Source organism: Rhincodon typus, chromosome 2 (genome assembly GCF_021869965.1).
Source record: "Rhincodon typus isolate 14 chromosome 2, sRhiTyp1.1, whole genome shotgun sequence".
NCBI lineage: Eukaryota > Metazoa > Chordata > Chondrichthyes > Orectolobiformes > Rhincodontidae > Rhincodon > Rhincodon typus.
The window spans coordinates 73,894,762-73,908,758 of NC_063333.1; the positions used below are offsets into that span (position 1 = coordinate 73,894,762).

Sequence of the window (13,997 nt, forward strand, 5' to 3'; positions counted from 1 at the left end):
AGAAGGGCCCAGACCCGAAACATCAGCTTTCCTGCTCCTCTGATGCTGCCTGGCCTGCTGTGTTCATCCAGCTCTACTCCTTGTTATCTCAGATTCTCCAGCATCGGCAGTTCCTACTATCTGTCATGATTGAAGGGTTGGTTAGAGGAGTTGTTGACAGTGGCAAGTCTTGTGGTCAGGTGAGGATCTTGTATCCAGCAAAGCATGTGGCCAGATGCAGTTTGTCAGTCCTTCCAATAACTGACAGGAAAAGTTTTCATGGAAAAGGGAAGGGCAAAGAAAAATATGCAGACTTTTCTGCATCTGTCACAGCACAAGGTTAGCAGCCGGATAATTTCAAACAAACTTGACAGGAAACATCCACACCAGTTCCAAAATTCATTTGGAATATTAGAGTAGAATAGCATGTTAAACACATTCACACATTTACCACAATAGCAAAATATTGTAGCTACTGGACATGTTAAAAAATAATGCTCATGCATTTAGGTTTGGGGGATAACATTCCAGTTTCACTATTTTTGTTTAATTGAATCTTCTGTGTATGATCATGCATAATTTTATGCTCTTAATATGTGTCAACTATTAGAAAAAAATAATATGATGGTAGGTTTACATCCCTAGTTTGAAGCATTGCAGGTTTCTCTCCAGCACAAGGTCATCATTACTGTACCTCTTGGGATTATAGCACATTTATTAGTCTAGATTTTAAGTTCAGCAGTGGGAACCTGCTATAGATGGGAGATCAATGGAAGTCTGGAGCAAACCCTTATTAGGCTTTAGACCAGGTTTAAAGGTTGTGTTTTGTTAGCCTCTGGGGAATTTACTCTTAATAGTTTGTTTGACAATTTAGAGTATGTTTTGCCAGTACAGAATCCCTGACAGGAGATAGCAGCTGGGGTCAATGTTGTGTACATTGTGCCTGGGAACAAATGTGAAATATGGCATGTTTAAGGAAGATTACGAGATATGAACTTGGAAGCATAACATTAACCTTATAGCATTTTCATTGTACTCTAATCAGTTATGAAAGACAAAACATGCGTGGTCACTTTTGAAAGAGTTTTAAGTTTATGCAAGGGGGTTGCACATGCAATTTGACATGGAACACTTAACAATATTTACCTGAAAAATTGTACTAAGTAAAATGAAGCTAAGTGCAAATCTTGGAAATATGAAATTAGAGCAGAAAATTCAATGAGAACAGGAAAATTCACTATTTCCTTTAAAAAGGTATAAATGTTTGGGGTCCAATGTAGGTGCTGTACATTTCCTGATTTGAAATGCAATCACACAGCAGGGTCCAATAAATGGTAAATGAAATAAAAGGGCAATTAATTGGTTTTGGTACTGCTGGTCCTGCTCTTCTTTGAATAATCCCAAAATATATATTTTATACCTTCCTAACTAGAGATATAGGGTCTTATATAATTGATTTTTCTGAAAGATATTACTGCTGACAATGTAGCATGCTTTCACTAATGCACTGAGTTTTAATATATGTGGCGAAGTCACAGAAAGGTGTCTCAGACCCACAACCTTCTGGCTCCAAGCAAGCGAGAAAATGCTAGCTCTCTATGATGGATGAGAAAGTGTTGGGGAGTGCAGGACAGGAGCAGATAAACTTGTGAAAATAAAATCTGACCGTAATCCACAATTAATGGATTAAATTTCTACGTTAACTGTGCTGGGTTTTGGATTAGGGCTGGCCAGTTAATGCAGCAAGAGAGGGGAATCCAGAGCCCAGAGAAGTAAAAGTATACAGCAGACACAAATGCAGTCAGCACAGAGGGATAGTTTGACTGGTCTTTTGTAAAGGAAACAGTCTACTGCTGTAACACCAATAAGTCTTCGCTGATCTTACAGCAGATGGATATAGAGTTTCAGTTTCAACACTGTCCCACAAGCAAGCAGAACAATGGACTGCTAGGATGGGTGGAGATCATTGATTATATATTGTGAACAACTGGGTCCAAGTACCAAGCCTTGTGGTACTCCACTCGTCACGGCCTGCCAACTTGGGAACGATTCATTTATTCCCACACTCATGCTTTCTGTCTGTTAACCAATCATTAATCCATTCCAGTACATTATCTCATATCTCATGTGTTTTAATTTTATTAACCAGCTTCCTATGGGGTCTTTATCAAAACTCTTCTGAAAATCTAAGTATATTATGTTCACTGACACTTCTTTTATCAACTTTATGAGTAATACCTTCACAAAAAAAACACTCCAATAACTTCATCCAACAGTTTTCCATTCAATAATCTATCCTGTCTCCAATCAGATCATTATTACAAGGATGTTGCCAGGGTTGCAGAGTTTGAGCTTTAGGGAGATGCTGAATAGGCGGAGACTATTTTCTCTGGGGTGTTGGAAGCTGAGATGTGACCTTACAGAGGTTTATAAAATCATGAGGGGCTTGGATCAGGTGAATAGCCATGGTCTTTTCCCCAAATAGAGGGCATAGATTCAAGGTGAGAGAGGAAAGATTCAAAAGGGACCCAAGGAGCAACCTTTTCACACAGAAGATGGCGCATGTTTGGAATGAGCTGCACGAGGTGGAGGAGGCTGGTACAATCACAATATTTAAAAAGGCATCTGGATGGGTACATGAATAGGAAGGGTTTAGAGTGATATGGGCCGAATGCTAGTAAATGGGACTAAATTAATTTAGGATATCTGGTCAGCATGAACGAGTTGGACTGAAGGGTCTGTTTTCCTGCTGTACATTTCTATAACTCTATAACCAGGTGCCTATTTACCCCATCTTTATAGCAGATCCTAGCATTTTCCCTACTAGTGATGCAAGACTAACAAGTCTGTAGTTCCCGGTTTTCTCTCTTGCGTCCTTCTTGCATTACGGGTGATTTACAACACAGGAATCATTCCAGAACCTATAGAATTTTGAAAGATAATCACCAATGCATCAATTATTTTAAAGTCACTTCCATCAACATGTTGGACGTAGACCATAATGTTCAAAGGATTTATCAACTTTTAGCCTCATTAGTAAGAAGATCATACTGAAGAAAATAACGTTAATTTCTTTCAACGCCTCTTGGATCTCCAATTCTGGAGATGGAATTTTCCTCAGTGAAAACAGTCACAAAGTAGTCATTTAACCTTTCTGCAATTTCTCTGTCCCTATTATAATTTCTCCTGACTCTGCTTGTAATGGACCCACATTCATTTTAGTCAAAATGTTTCCTTCTTTATTGTAGAAGCTTTAACAGTCCATTTTTAATGTTTTTTTTGCAAGATTGCATTCGTATTCTATTCTCCATTTCCTGATCAGTTTCTTGATCCTCCTTTATATGCATTCCCAATCCTGCTATATCTGGCAACTTTATAGGCATTTTTCTTTTAATGTTATACAATCTTGACCTTGCTCTGCTAGCCACAATTGAATTTTTAAAAATGTTTTTGCACTTTAAAGGAATGCAGTAAGAAAGCTGTAAGTCATGCAATAATTCTTTAATGACTATTGCCTATGTATAGCCATGCCTTTTTAATATATTTTCCCAGTTTGTGCCTCGTGCCTTCATAATTGCCCTTTATCAAATTTAACATCCTTGCTTCAGAAAGAACTACTTCACTTTCAAACATAAATGTAAAATTCAGTTGTTATATTGTGGCTATCCATCCTTAAAGGTTCTTTATCAACAAAGTTTTCTATTAGTTCTTTTCATTACAGAATACTCAATTAGCTTGACCTCTAGTTGGCTCCACAACTTACTGCTTTAGAAACTAACCATACACACACTAGAAATTTGCTCTCCACAGCTTTAGTGCTCAATTGGTTAACTCCAACCAATGTTGGCTTCCTCTTGCTATTTTAGTCCCACTGAAACAGACTCCAAATATTGTTATTCCGATCAATCGCCATCAAGATCTCAACAACACATCAGGCATGTATTACAAATATTGTTCATAAACCAATGATTTGTTTCACAACTCAAATTCACAATTGGCATGACCTTAAATCTAATTAAAAGTTGTCAACTGATCATAGAACATATATTAAGTTTTTTGGACGAATTACTTACAAAGTACAAAGCCTTTTTGATTGAACATACAACGTTATAGGAGGTCCCTGCATCCATGTAATAATATTTATGTAGGGCATGTGTTTCATGAATGTTTCCAACCCAACTTTCTAATTCAATCGAAAATGTAATGCTTATATTAACCTTGCTTGTATGCTCTCAATGTACCTTATTGTCATTTAAATGAATTTTAAAATAGTCAAAGCTCAAAAAAATCCATAAGAGAAAAAGAAAAAGTAAGTTATTTGGATCGTAGCAAGTAATATTTTGCCAAATTCTAATTTTGCTACGATCTCAATGAGGAGATTTTGTCTTCAGCAAAACTGAAGCAATGACCTGACAGAACAAATCCTGCCCCTTGTACAGAACCCCATGACTTTTACTTCCATTGATATCACAGTCATGAATTATGCAGAATGGACTGCCAATTCATTATCACCCACTTTAGACAGTGATAAAAATATTAAAATTACCATCTCAGTCTCTAATTTTTACCTTTTGTCTCCTAAAAGGTGGTGACTGCCATAGTTCTTCGTATTTGAAACATTAAATATAAAAATATTAGATATGAAAAAATGTTCATGCGTGAAATTGGTAGTAAGGTTAGGAACATTTTTTATTGTTAACAGTGTTACATTTGAGCTCAATTTTGTAAGTATGATTCCCCAGCGACATTTTCTGGTTAGAACTCAAGAGTACCCTACTAATTTTTTTTATACTGAGCCGAATCAGGAGAAATTGAGGCTAAATGTAGTTCAATTAACACTGCGCAATAAGATTGAAACTCAGACCTTTTGATTTGTATTATGTTTTATCCCACTATCTTGTCCCTATCTATTTATGAATAAAGATATCAGGCAGCAAAAAGATTTCTTTCTGCCCCATGCTGATTTACAGGCCTTGACATCACTGTAAACGTAAGCAAACTGATCAAATAGCTCATCTGCGTTTTTATGCTCCAACTTAGGGGTATGTTAAAATTAGATTTGTGAATAGTGGAAGAGCTATCTAATTCTATTGTGGCCTCTTGCTGAAAGCAATGACATCAAAGAAAGCTACCTACAAAGGACATGGATTGCACCTTGCCAACTAAAATTGGAACAGCAGCAAGCTGGGTAAGCAATTACTTACATTGAAGAATTTTCAAATACAGCAAATCAGGAAGTAAAATGCATGAATTATTTGTTTACATTGTATATATTTTACAGAGTGAAGTAAAGATACACTTCACAAGCTAAAGTCTCAAATTTTGTTTTATATTAAGAACTATTTTATCATGGAATAAATTGACAATATTAGTTTTCCAGGGTTAAAGATTTTGCTATTGAAGTTTTTAAACTTTGAACTAAGTTATACATTAAGTTATCCCTCATTAACAAGATGTAATTTTTTTTCAGGGAGTTTGACCACGAAGCTCAAAATCAGTTCAGTTACTTCGAAAAACTGCTGTCCATGTGAACTTCAATAGTATATTCTGAGGAGATACTGAGATTCGCAAACAGCAACTTCTAGCTTTTGTACTTTACTTCACATGCAGTTTATCAGAATTTGCTCAGTGACTTAGATGACGGGTCTGAGTGCAATGTATCAATGTTTGTTCACAATAAAAAAACTAGGTAGGATACTAAGTTGCGAGAACACAAAGAAGCTGCAAAATAATTTTGACAGGTTAATTGAACGAGCAAGAACATGAAATGTGAAGATATCCACTTTGATGGTAAAAAATAGAAAAGCAGAATTTATTTTAAATGTTTAGAGTCTAGAATGTTGATGTTCAAAAGGATCAGTGTACCCTCAAACAAATAGGAGGTTGCATGCAGTACCTGCATGTTACTGGAAAAGCAAATAGTAGTTAGTCATTATTGTAAATGGATAGGAGTATAAAATTAAGAATTGTATAGGACCTTGGCAAGGCCATAGCTATAGGTTTCTGTTTACAGTTTTGGGGCACTATTTAATGCAGACAATGGGCATTTCATCCATTGGTTGGAGAACCACTTCAGCTCCACTTCACTTCAGCAAAGACCCATGATATGAAGTGACACTCAGGCACATAACTGGACAGCAAGGACTCTTGAGGTAGGGATCCTGCTTTATTGGGGTAGCCAATCAAATGCCAGAAATTCTACTGCAGGACAGCACGGTTGAGAAGGTAGTGGTTGCTGCCGGTGTGACACCCATCTTGGGCCTAATATTATCCATGGATCGTTGGACACAGGTAGTGAGTTTGAAGGGTCGCAGAATGGGATCACAGGAAGGAACGGAGGAGGCAGCTTGGCAGGAAGAGCAAGGTGACTCTTAGGGGAGCTCCACTTCCTGATGTCAGGTCCCTCAAACACCAAGTGCCTTTGAATGAGGGATCTCCCTGAGAAGCAACAAGCAAACCTGTGCAGAGCTCCTAGTGATGTTTCAATCATGGTGAGACCCCTCCCATATCTGGGATATTAAACAGTGGTAGTGGCATAGACCATAAGATATTGGAGCAGAAACTGAGTCTGTTCCGTTATTCAATCATGGCTGATAGGTTTCTCAAGTCCATTCTGTCACTTTCTCCCTATAACTTTTGATACCCTACTAATCAAGAACCTATCTATTTTGGTCTTTGGTCAATTGTTTGGTCTCTACAGCCTTCGGCAGCAATGAGTTCCAGAGATTCACCACCCTCTGGCTGAAGAAATTCCTCCTCATCTCAGTTCTAAAAGAGTCGTCTCTTCACTCTTAGGATGTGCTCTCGGGTCCTAGTCTCTCCTACTAGTGGAAATATCTTCTCATGCCCATTCCATCCAGCCCTCTTGGTATTCTGTAAGTTTCAATGAAATTCCCCCCATCCTTCTAAACTCCATCAAGTACAGACTAGAGACCTCAACCACTCCATGGCAAACATTTCATCCATGCAATCATTCTGGTACAACTCCTCTGGGATCCTCCAATGCCAGCACATCATTCCTTAGATATGATGCCCAAAACTGATCACAATATTCCAATGCTGTTGGACTAGTACCTTATACAGCCTCAGCAGTACTTCTTTGCTCTTGTATTCTAGCCCTCTTGAAATGAATGCTTTATTGTTGATCGTTACACTTACCTCTGCCCCCGACTCTCTTTAGTTCTGAAATACTTTGTCTTGCACCATAAACACTGAGGCAAAGTACCTACGCAGTTACGAAGTCATAAAGATGTACAACCATGGAAACAGACCCTTGGGTCCAACTTGTCCATGCTGTCCAGATATTCTAACTTAATCTAGTCCCATTTGCCAGCATTTGGCCCATATCCCTCTAAACCCTTTCTTGTTGTATAAGCATCCAAATGCCTTTTAAATGTTGTAATTGTATCAACCTCCACCACTTCCTCTGGTAGCCTGTGCCATACACACACTACCCTCTGCATGAAAAAGTTGTCCCTTAGGTCCCTTTTAAATCTTTCTCCTCTCACCTTGAACCTATGCCTTCTAGTTTTGGACTCCCCCAACCCTGGGGAAAATACCTTGGCTGTTCACCCTATCCAGTTCCTCCACCATTTCTTTGTTCCCCATTACTACTTCTCCAGCCTCATTTCCCAACTGTCCAATGTCCTCTTTTGCCTCATTCTTACTTTCTGTATACCTGAAAAAACTCTTGCAATTTTGTTTTATATTACAAGCTAGCTCACTCTCATATTTCGTCTTCTCTGCCCTTGTTGCCATTTTTTTTGGTGTCCCGCTGCTGATTTATTTAAAGACTTCCCAATCCTCTGGTTTCCCACGAATCTGCACCACACCACATTCTATGCTTTTCCTTTTCCCTTTATGCTATCCCTGACTTCTCTTGTCAGCCACTGTTGCATCATCCTCCCCATTACTATGATTCTTCTTCCTTGGGATGAATTTTTGCTCTGTCTCCAGAATTATTCCCAGAAACTCCTGCAATTGCTGCTCCACCAGCTTCCCTGGTGGATTCTCTTCCAAACATCTCTGGCCAACTCCTCCCTTATGTCTTTGTAGTTATCTTTACTCGATGTAATACCATCACATCTGATTCTAGCTTCTCTCTCTCAAACTGCAGGGTGAATTTTGTCATATTATGGTCAGTACCTCTTAGGAGTGCCTCCACCTTAAGCTCTCTCAATCAGATTTGCCTCATTACACATCACCCAATCTAGAATTCCCTATTTCATAGTGGGCTCTCCCACAAATTGCTCTAAAAAACATCTTGTAGACATTCCACAAATTCCTCTTCTTGGGGTCCGCTACCAACCTGTTATTCCAGTCCCTCTGCATATTGAAGCCCCCCAGGATTACTGTAATAGTGCTTTTCTTACATGCCTTTCCTATCTCCAGATCTGTTTTCTGCCCCACATCCTGACTATTACCAGGCAGCCTGCACATAACTCCCAATATGGTCTTTTTTCCTTTACAGTTCCTCAACTTAAAATCACACAGATTTTATGCCCTTCATCCCTATGAATTGCTTTTTGCTATCAACTTAATTTCACTTCTTACTAACAAGGCAGCTGTGCCATCTCTGCCCGTCAGCCTGTCGTTTCGATAGGACACGTTTCCTTGGATATTTGTTTCCAGATCTAATCCCCTTGTAACCATGTCTCTGTAATGCCCACAACTTTGGACTCGTCATAGAGTCAAATTTAATCTGTGCCACAAGTTCATTTTCCTTGTTGTGTAAACTGCATACATTTAAGTATAAGTCGTATACTTAAGGACTTTAATTGTCAGCAAAGCAGGAAGGCCTTCCCACCACCACTTTAATCGGGGTGGAGGCAGGAATGTGTTGGGGTTACCACTGCCATTCTCTTGCCTGATTAAATGCCCAGTCACTAAACTCACTATGGGGGAGGGAATTAAAAACTGCCTTTGGTCTCCTTATCTAACAAAAGACAGAATGCCTTAAAGGAAGGTTTACTACATTTATTCCAAGAATTGAGGGGTCTATCGTACGAGGAATGACTTTAGAAGAACATAATAGAAATTGCAATTTATTGTCACATGTATTTTCACAAAAATATAGTGAAAAATTTTATAAGTCGCCATACCATCGCGCCTTTATTAATGACATTACTCATTGACAAGAAGAAAAGTAGTAAAAATTAAGGTGAAGTTCATCTCCGATAAATTTCACTTCAGGGAAAGTTTATTAAAATGACGAACACTGGAATACCCGGAAGCCGCCACTGAAGACGACTTCCATGCCAAACTGAGACCACCCCACAGGACAAGGTGACTGCTGTGCCAAGTTGAGACCACCATGCCAGGACGAGCCTGCAATGCTACCAAAGAGAGGTGCTCCAATTGGAGCATATAGAATTGAGGGGCTTATCAAAGTGGACAATGGGAGGCAGGTTTCAATGGCTTGGGAACTTATAAAATGGGGTACTAGTATCAGAAAGAGAGCGCGGTCATTTAAGATGAAGATGTGTGCACATTTCTTCACTCAAAGGATTATGAACCTTTACAATTTTCCACTATGTAGGGTTGTGAATGCTTAACTGTTAAATATATTCAAACTGCAGATAAGCAATTTTTTGGATCTTAAGGGAATCTAGGAATTTTGGTCAAGTGCAAAATGTAACTGAGGTAGAAAATCAGCCAAGTCTTTACTGAATGTTGGCAAAAACTATTTTCTCCTTCAAAATCTTAATATTTTATGCTTTTACGTTCATAGCACAATTATGGCAAATGGTGGTAATTTCACCAGCAATGCAAATGCAAACTCTGGGCTACAATCCTTCCTTATGTGGCAGCACATCCCTTGCAGCACGCAAACAAGAACAGGAAGCGATTTAAACATGACAGGGAGTAATAGACCAAATATTCAAGATTGGAAAAATAGATCCCTAATTTTTTGTTTGGTCACGCAGAGGAAACTGCCCTGTAACTTTTGCTAAAGTATCATTTCTTTTCTTCAAATTTCTTGAAGTTAAAGTCAAATATTGGCACAAACCAATACTAAATCAATTTTTGTGTAAGTCATTGTGAAATGTAATCAAAATGGGTATTTTAAAGCATTTTGATATTAAACCATGGGGAAAAAAAAAAAAATCAGAAAAATATTTCAATGATAAAAAACAAATGGCCAGTAAATTTCAGCCCTGTGAATCATGGACTGACTCAAATTGAGAACCATATATAGACAGCATTCTATAATTATATTAATTAAGGAAATTTGCAAATGATCACATTATTTTGATTTGATCAATGATCAGCTGATTTTCAACTAAATTAATTTGGCTAACTACCTTCTGCTTTCTTTGCACTTACCACTCAGAGACAGAGATTCTTTTTCTTCCTTTTTCAAATCTAACAAATCATCTATAGACACTATTGAGGAAAAGTTTTAAAATGTTGTTAGCTCTTTTTTTTTTCTCAAAGATTCCCTAAAAATAAAGAAGAAATAAATGCCTTACGGGCATTATGATAAATGTACCGATATTGAGTCTACCTGATTTATGTTGATTGCTTGAAGACATTGGCTCTAAAGATGAAAAGGCATCTTTTTCCATTACAAGGGAAAGAGGAGTATCTAGAAATATCCAAGTGCAAAATCAGACTTATGACAAATAATTAAAGTTAGAGAAAATTACATGATTCCCTAACTGCTGAAGGCAGGGCGGAGTAAAAAAGTTTGGAAGAAAACAGAAATTAATTCATAGGGCTCTTGGCAGGGAAAAATAGAAGTGTCTTTTTAAAAATGTGATCATGGTTTCCAGGTCTACATGAATAACAATGGTCAATCAAGAATCGCTGCAGTTCTGTGAATTACAGCACAACAAGGTACCAATTTAGACTATGGCATAAACTATTCAGGTTATTAGCCAAGCCAAAGTGTTCGAGAATCAGCAATATTGAAGTTACTTCAAAACTGATTGTAACGACTTTTGTCTCTGATACAAAAACACAACGTGAAGCCATTAAACTTGGACATGATTGTTGCTGAAATTAGAATTTTTGTTTATTCACGATATGAAACCATAAGGCCAGGCCAGCAGTTGTTGCTCCCATTTCTAATTGCCCTTAAGGTGGTGATGGTGAGCTGCTTTCCTGAACTGTTGCAGTCCAGTGTTATAGGTATACACATAATGCTATTCGGGAGGTGGTTCCAGGATTTTGGCACAGTGTCAGTGAAGGAATGGCAATATAATTCCAAGTCTGGATAGTGTGTGGCTTGGAGGGAAACTTGCAGGTGATTTCCCTGAATTTGCTGCAAGTGGTTTCTGCATATCCTCAAACTCACATCTAAGTCCTTCATTGCAATCCACTCTACTTCTTGTACTCTAACAATTTTAAGCAACTCGAAAAATCAGCAAACATGTCTGCATTGGCAGCAGTGTGGTTGACTCTTAACTGTCCTCTGAAATAGCCCAGCAAGTCATTTGGTTTAAAGACAAAATGTTGACTCAGCCAGTGATGCCCACAGCCACTGATGTGAAAGAAATGCAGCAGAAATCACTTAGCAACTAACATGAAATTAGTTCATGTTCCCTTTAAGTCAGTGCTGGTACGGTAGTTCAAATGTTCAACTGTGCAAGATTAAGAAAGGGTGTTAGCCAGAATACTGATGCCAAAGATGGCGATTCAACATTACAATGCTGATTAACGTTCCAATCTGTTTATTTTGCATACTTCTGGCAATGATTGCTGCGCCCATGCTAATAATCTCATCAAAGGTAGTGGCCATTGGCTCGTAGCAAAATTGTGCCACAGTCACCATATTGGAGCCAAAACTTGACTCCTGGAGTGGACTGTTCAAGATTATTTAATCATACCTGAATTGTTAGATTCTTTGTCCTCCTTTTCTTCTTCTAATGAGATAAGTCTACAAAAATCAAAGAAAGTACAATGATTTCAAGTTTAAGATAATACAAATATTAATTGTTATGGCTATCTTGTTCCCAAGGATTTGGATACAACAGACCTCAAACCCTACATCCTTTAAAAACACATACAAATTGCTGAAAAAGGGCACATTTTATCAAAGATACTTGGCTTGTGCTTATCAGCACAATTCACAAGAAATATAAAGTGAAGGGAAAACACATTTATATTACTTAAGGGAGAGTGCTGATTTGGTTATCAAGTAGACTTCAATCAACAGAGGCTTTGCCATGGACAAGGCACCAGTTAATGATGACGGAGAGGTAACTGTTAAGCTTTATTTAAATTTTAAAGCAAGCAGGTTGGCTTTAAATTGGTCAAGGCATTGCTCTAGCAAATGAACAGACTAGCTTTCATCTGTTTTATTAAACTGAAATAAGCGCCATGCATGGACATGTTCTTTTAGCATAATCGTTTGCACACTGATGGCTACATTGTAAATGCTGTTCAGTTTCAGAATCACATCTCATTTAGGACACTGTGTTGCGGGTCTTGCAAGAACTGTCTGGTTGGATACAGTAAACGGCAAAAGGTTCTCTAATCTGCCAGTCTTTGTGATGTATGGCCCACAAATCCGAGTGTCACACTGGAACTGAAATTCATAAACTACATTATTAATTTGCGAGATAGGCACAACATCTCAGGCTTCACAGCAGCATCCTGTTATTGATGAACACTGCAGATGTTGCTATTGAATAGGTGCAGTGTAAAAAATAATTGTTTCACCTGTTGCTCAAATTTTTAGGATACTTTGCTCTAATCCGAGTTCTACTTGGAATTTTCAAAACCAATAATGAGTGGGGCCAAGGCCATCATGTTTTTTGTACGTTATACAGCAAGAAATCATCTAATCAGGATTGCTATTGTCTTGTACAATGGCTTTTTGCCCTATTTTAGCATCAACCTTGCACAATGAGCAAATGGCTCATACCCTGTTTGAGGTCGGCAATAAGGCCAATCTTATATTGTGTGCTACCTATGGGAATCCTAATGTGTATATTGACCAGCAAGAATATGCTTGCAGAAGACAGTAATAGATAACCTCATTACTATTTTAGCAGTTCTCTTGGTCAGCGGTTTTCTAATAAATTTCAAGGTGACCAGACAGCTACATGAAATAATATATATATGAAGCCTTTACACAAGACCTTCGTGTAATCACTGTCAATAATGCCAAAAATTGAGGCTGTGGAGGTCACCACTACAGATATGTGGCAACAAATAAAGCATTTAAAAATTAGAAATTAAATACATCAAATCAAAACTGAGAGATGGCTCCGACTATGATTTTCAAATATATTTGTAATGCACTTAGAACATTCACAAGGGAACATATAAATCGCAGAAGTTTTACATTCCCACAAATAGGTCTCATACTTGAGCATTCTTTACAACATATAGTTATAACTATAAATAAAATAGTATAAATGTATTTCCTCCCAAAAAAGATTTAGGGACTTAAAAAAAAAACAGATTTTTAAATGCTCACAATAATAGTGTGAATACCATGTCATTGCATGGCATGATAAAACAGCTCAACCATCAGATACCCTAACTCGTAGTTTATAAGTCAACTTTAGAAGCTTCAAAAAATGTTTCAAAAATAAACAAAAAAAAGGGGTCTAGTTATATGGTCATTGTGTGATCCAACTCTGGATTTGGTGTGTAACGAATGAGGAGACTTGATTAGGGAGCTAAAATGTGAAACACCGATAGTGTGTCTTCTTAGTAATTGTAATCAATTGTGACTTGTTATTAAGGGTCGGTTAGGGTTGCATTGTTAGCAAGAAATTAAACTGAAATTGATAGCAAGAAGCAATATAGAGTTGGAAGGCATTGAATCTGTGTGGGTAGAGTTGAGGAGCAGTAAAGGGAAAATGACCCTGATGGAAATTACGTACAGGCCTCTTAGCAGTAGTCAGGATGTGGGCAGAAAATAAATCAGGAAATAGAAAAGGCGTGCAAGAAAGGCACTATTATAATAATATCTGGGGACATCAATTTGCAAGTGGACCAGGAAAATCAGGTTGGTAGTGGATCCCAAGAAAAGGAATTCATGGAGATAGTAAGAACTGTCG

General features: G+C 37.9%; 1 protein-coding gene across 11 annotated transcripts in view; it reads right to left on the bottom strand.

Moving 5' to 3' along the window:
* Positions 1–13,997, bottom strand: part of ica1 (islet cell autoantigen 1) — a 128,079-nt gene that overhangs the window by 26,186 nt on the left and 87,896 nt on the right. For 9 of the 11 annotated variants that reach the window (XM_048613777.1, XM_048613735.1, XM_048613771.1 and 6 more), the window contains 3 exons: positions 11,811–11,860; positions 10,487–10,567; positions 10,306–10,365 (listed from right to left, as the gene is read on the bottom strand). In XM_048613777.1, the coding sequence (XP_048469734.1) occupies positions 10,306–10,365; positions 10,487–10,567; positions 11,811–11,860 (191 nt within the window). The remainder of the gene's footprint in view (positions 1–10,305; positions 10,366–10,486; positions 10,568–11,810; positions 11,861–13,997) is intronic. The other 2 variants (XM_048613740.1, XM_048613756.1) reach the window with 2 other exon arrangements.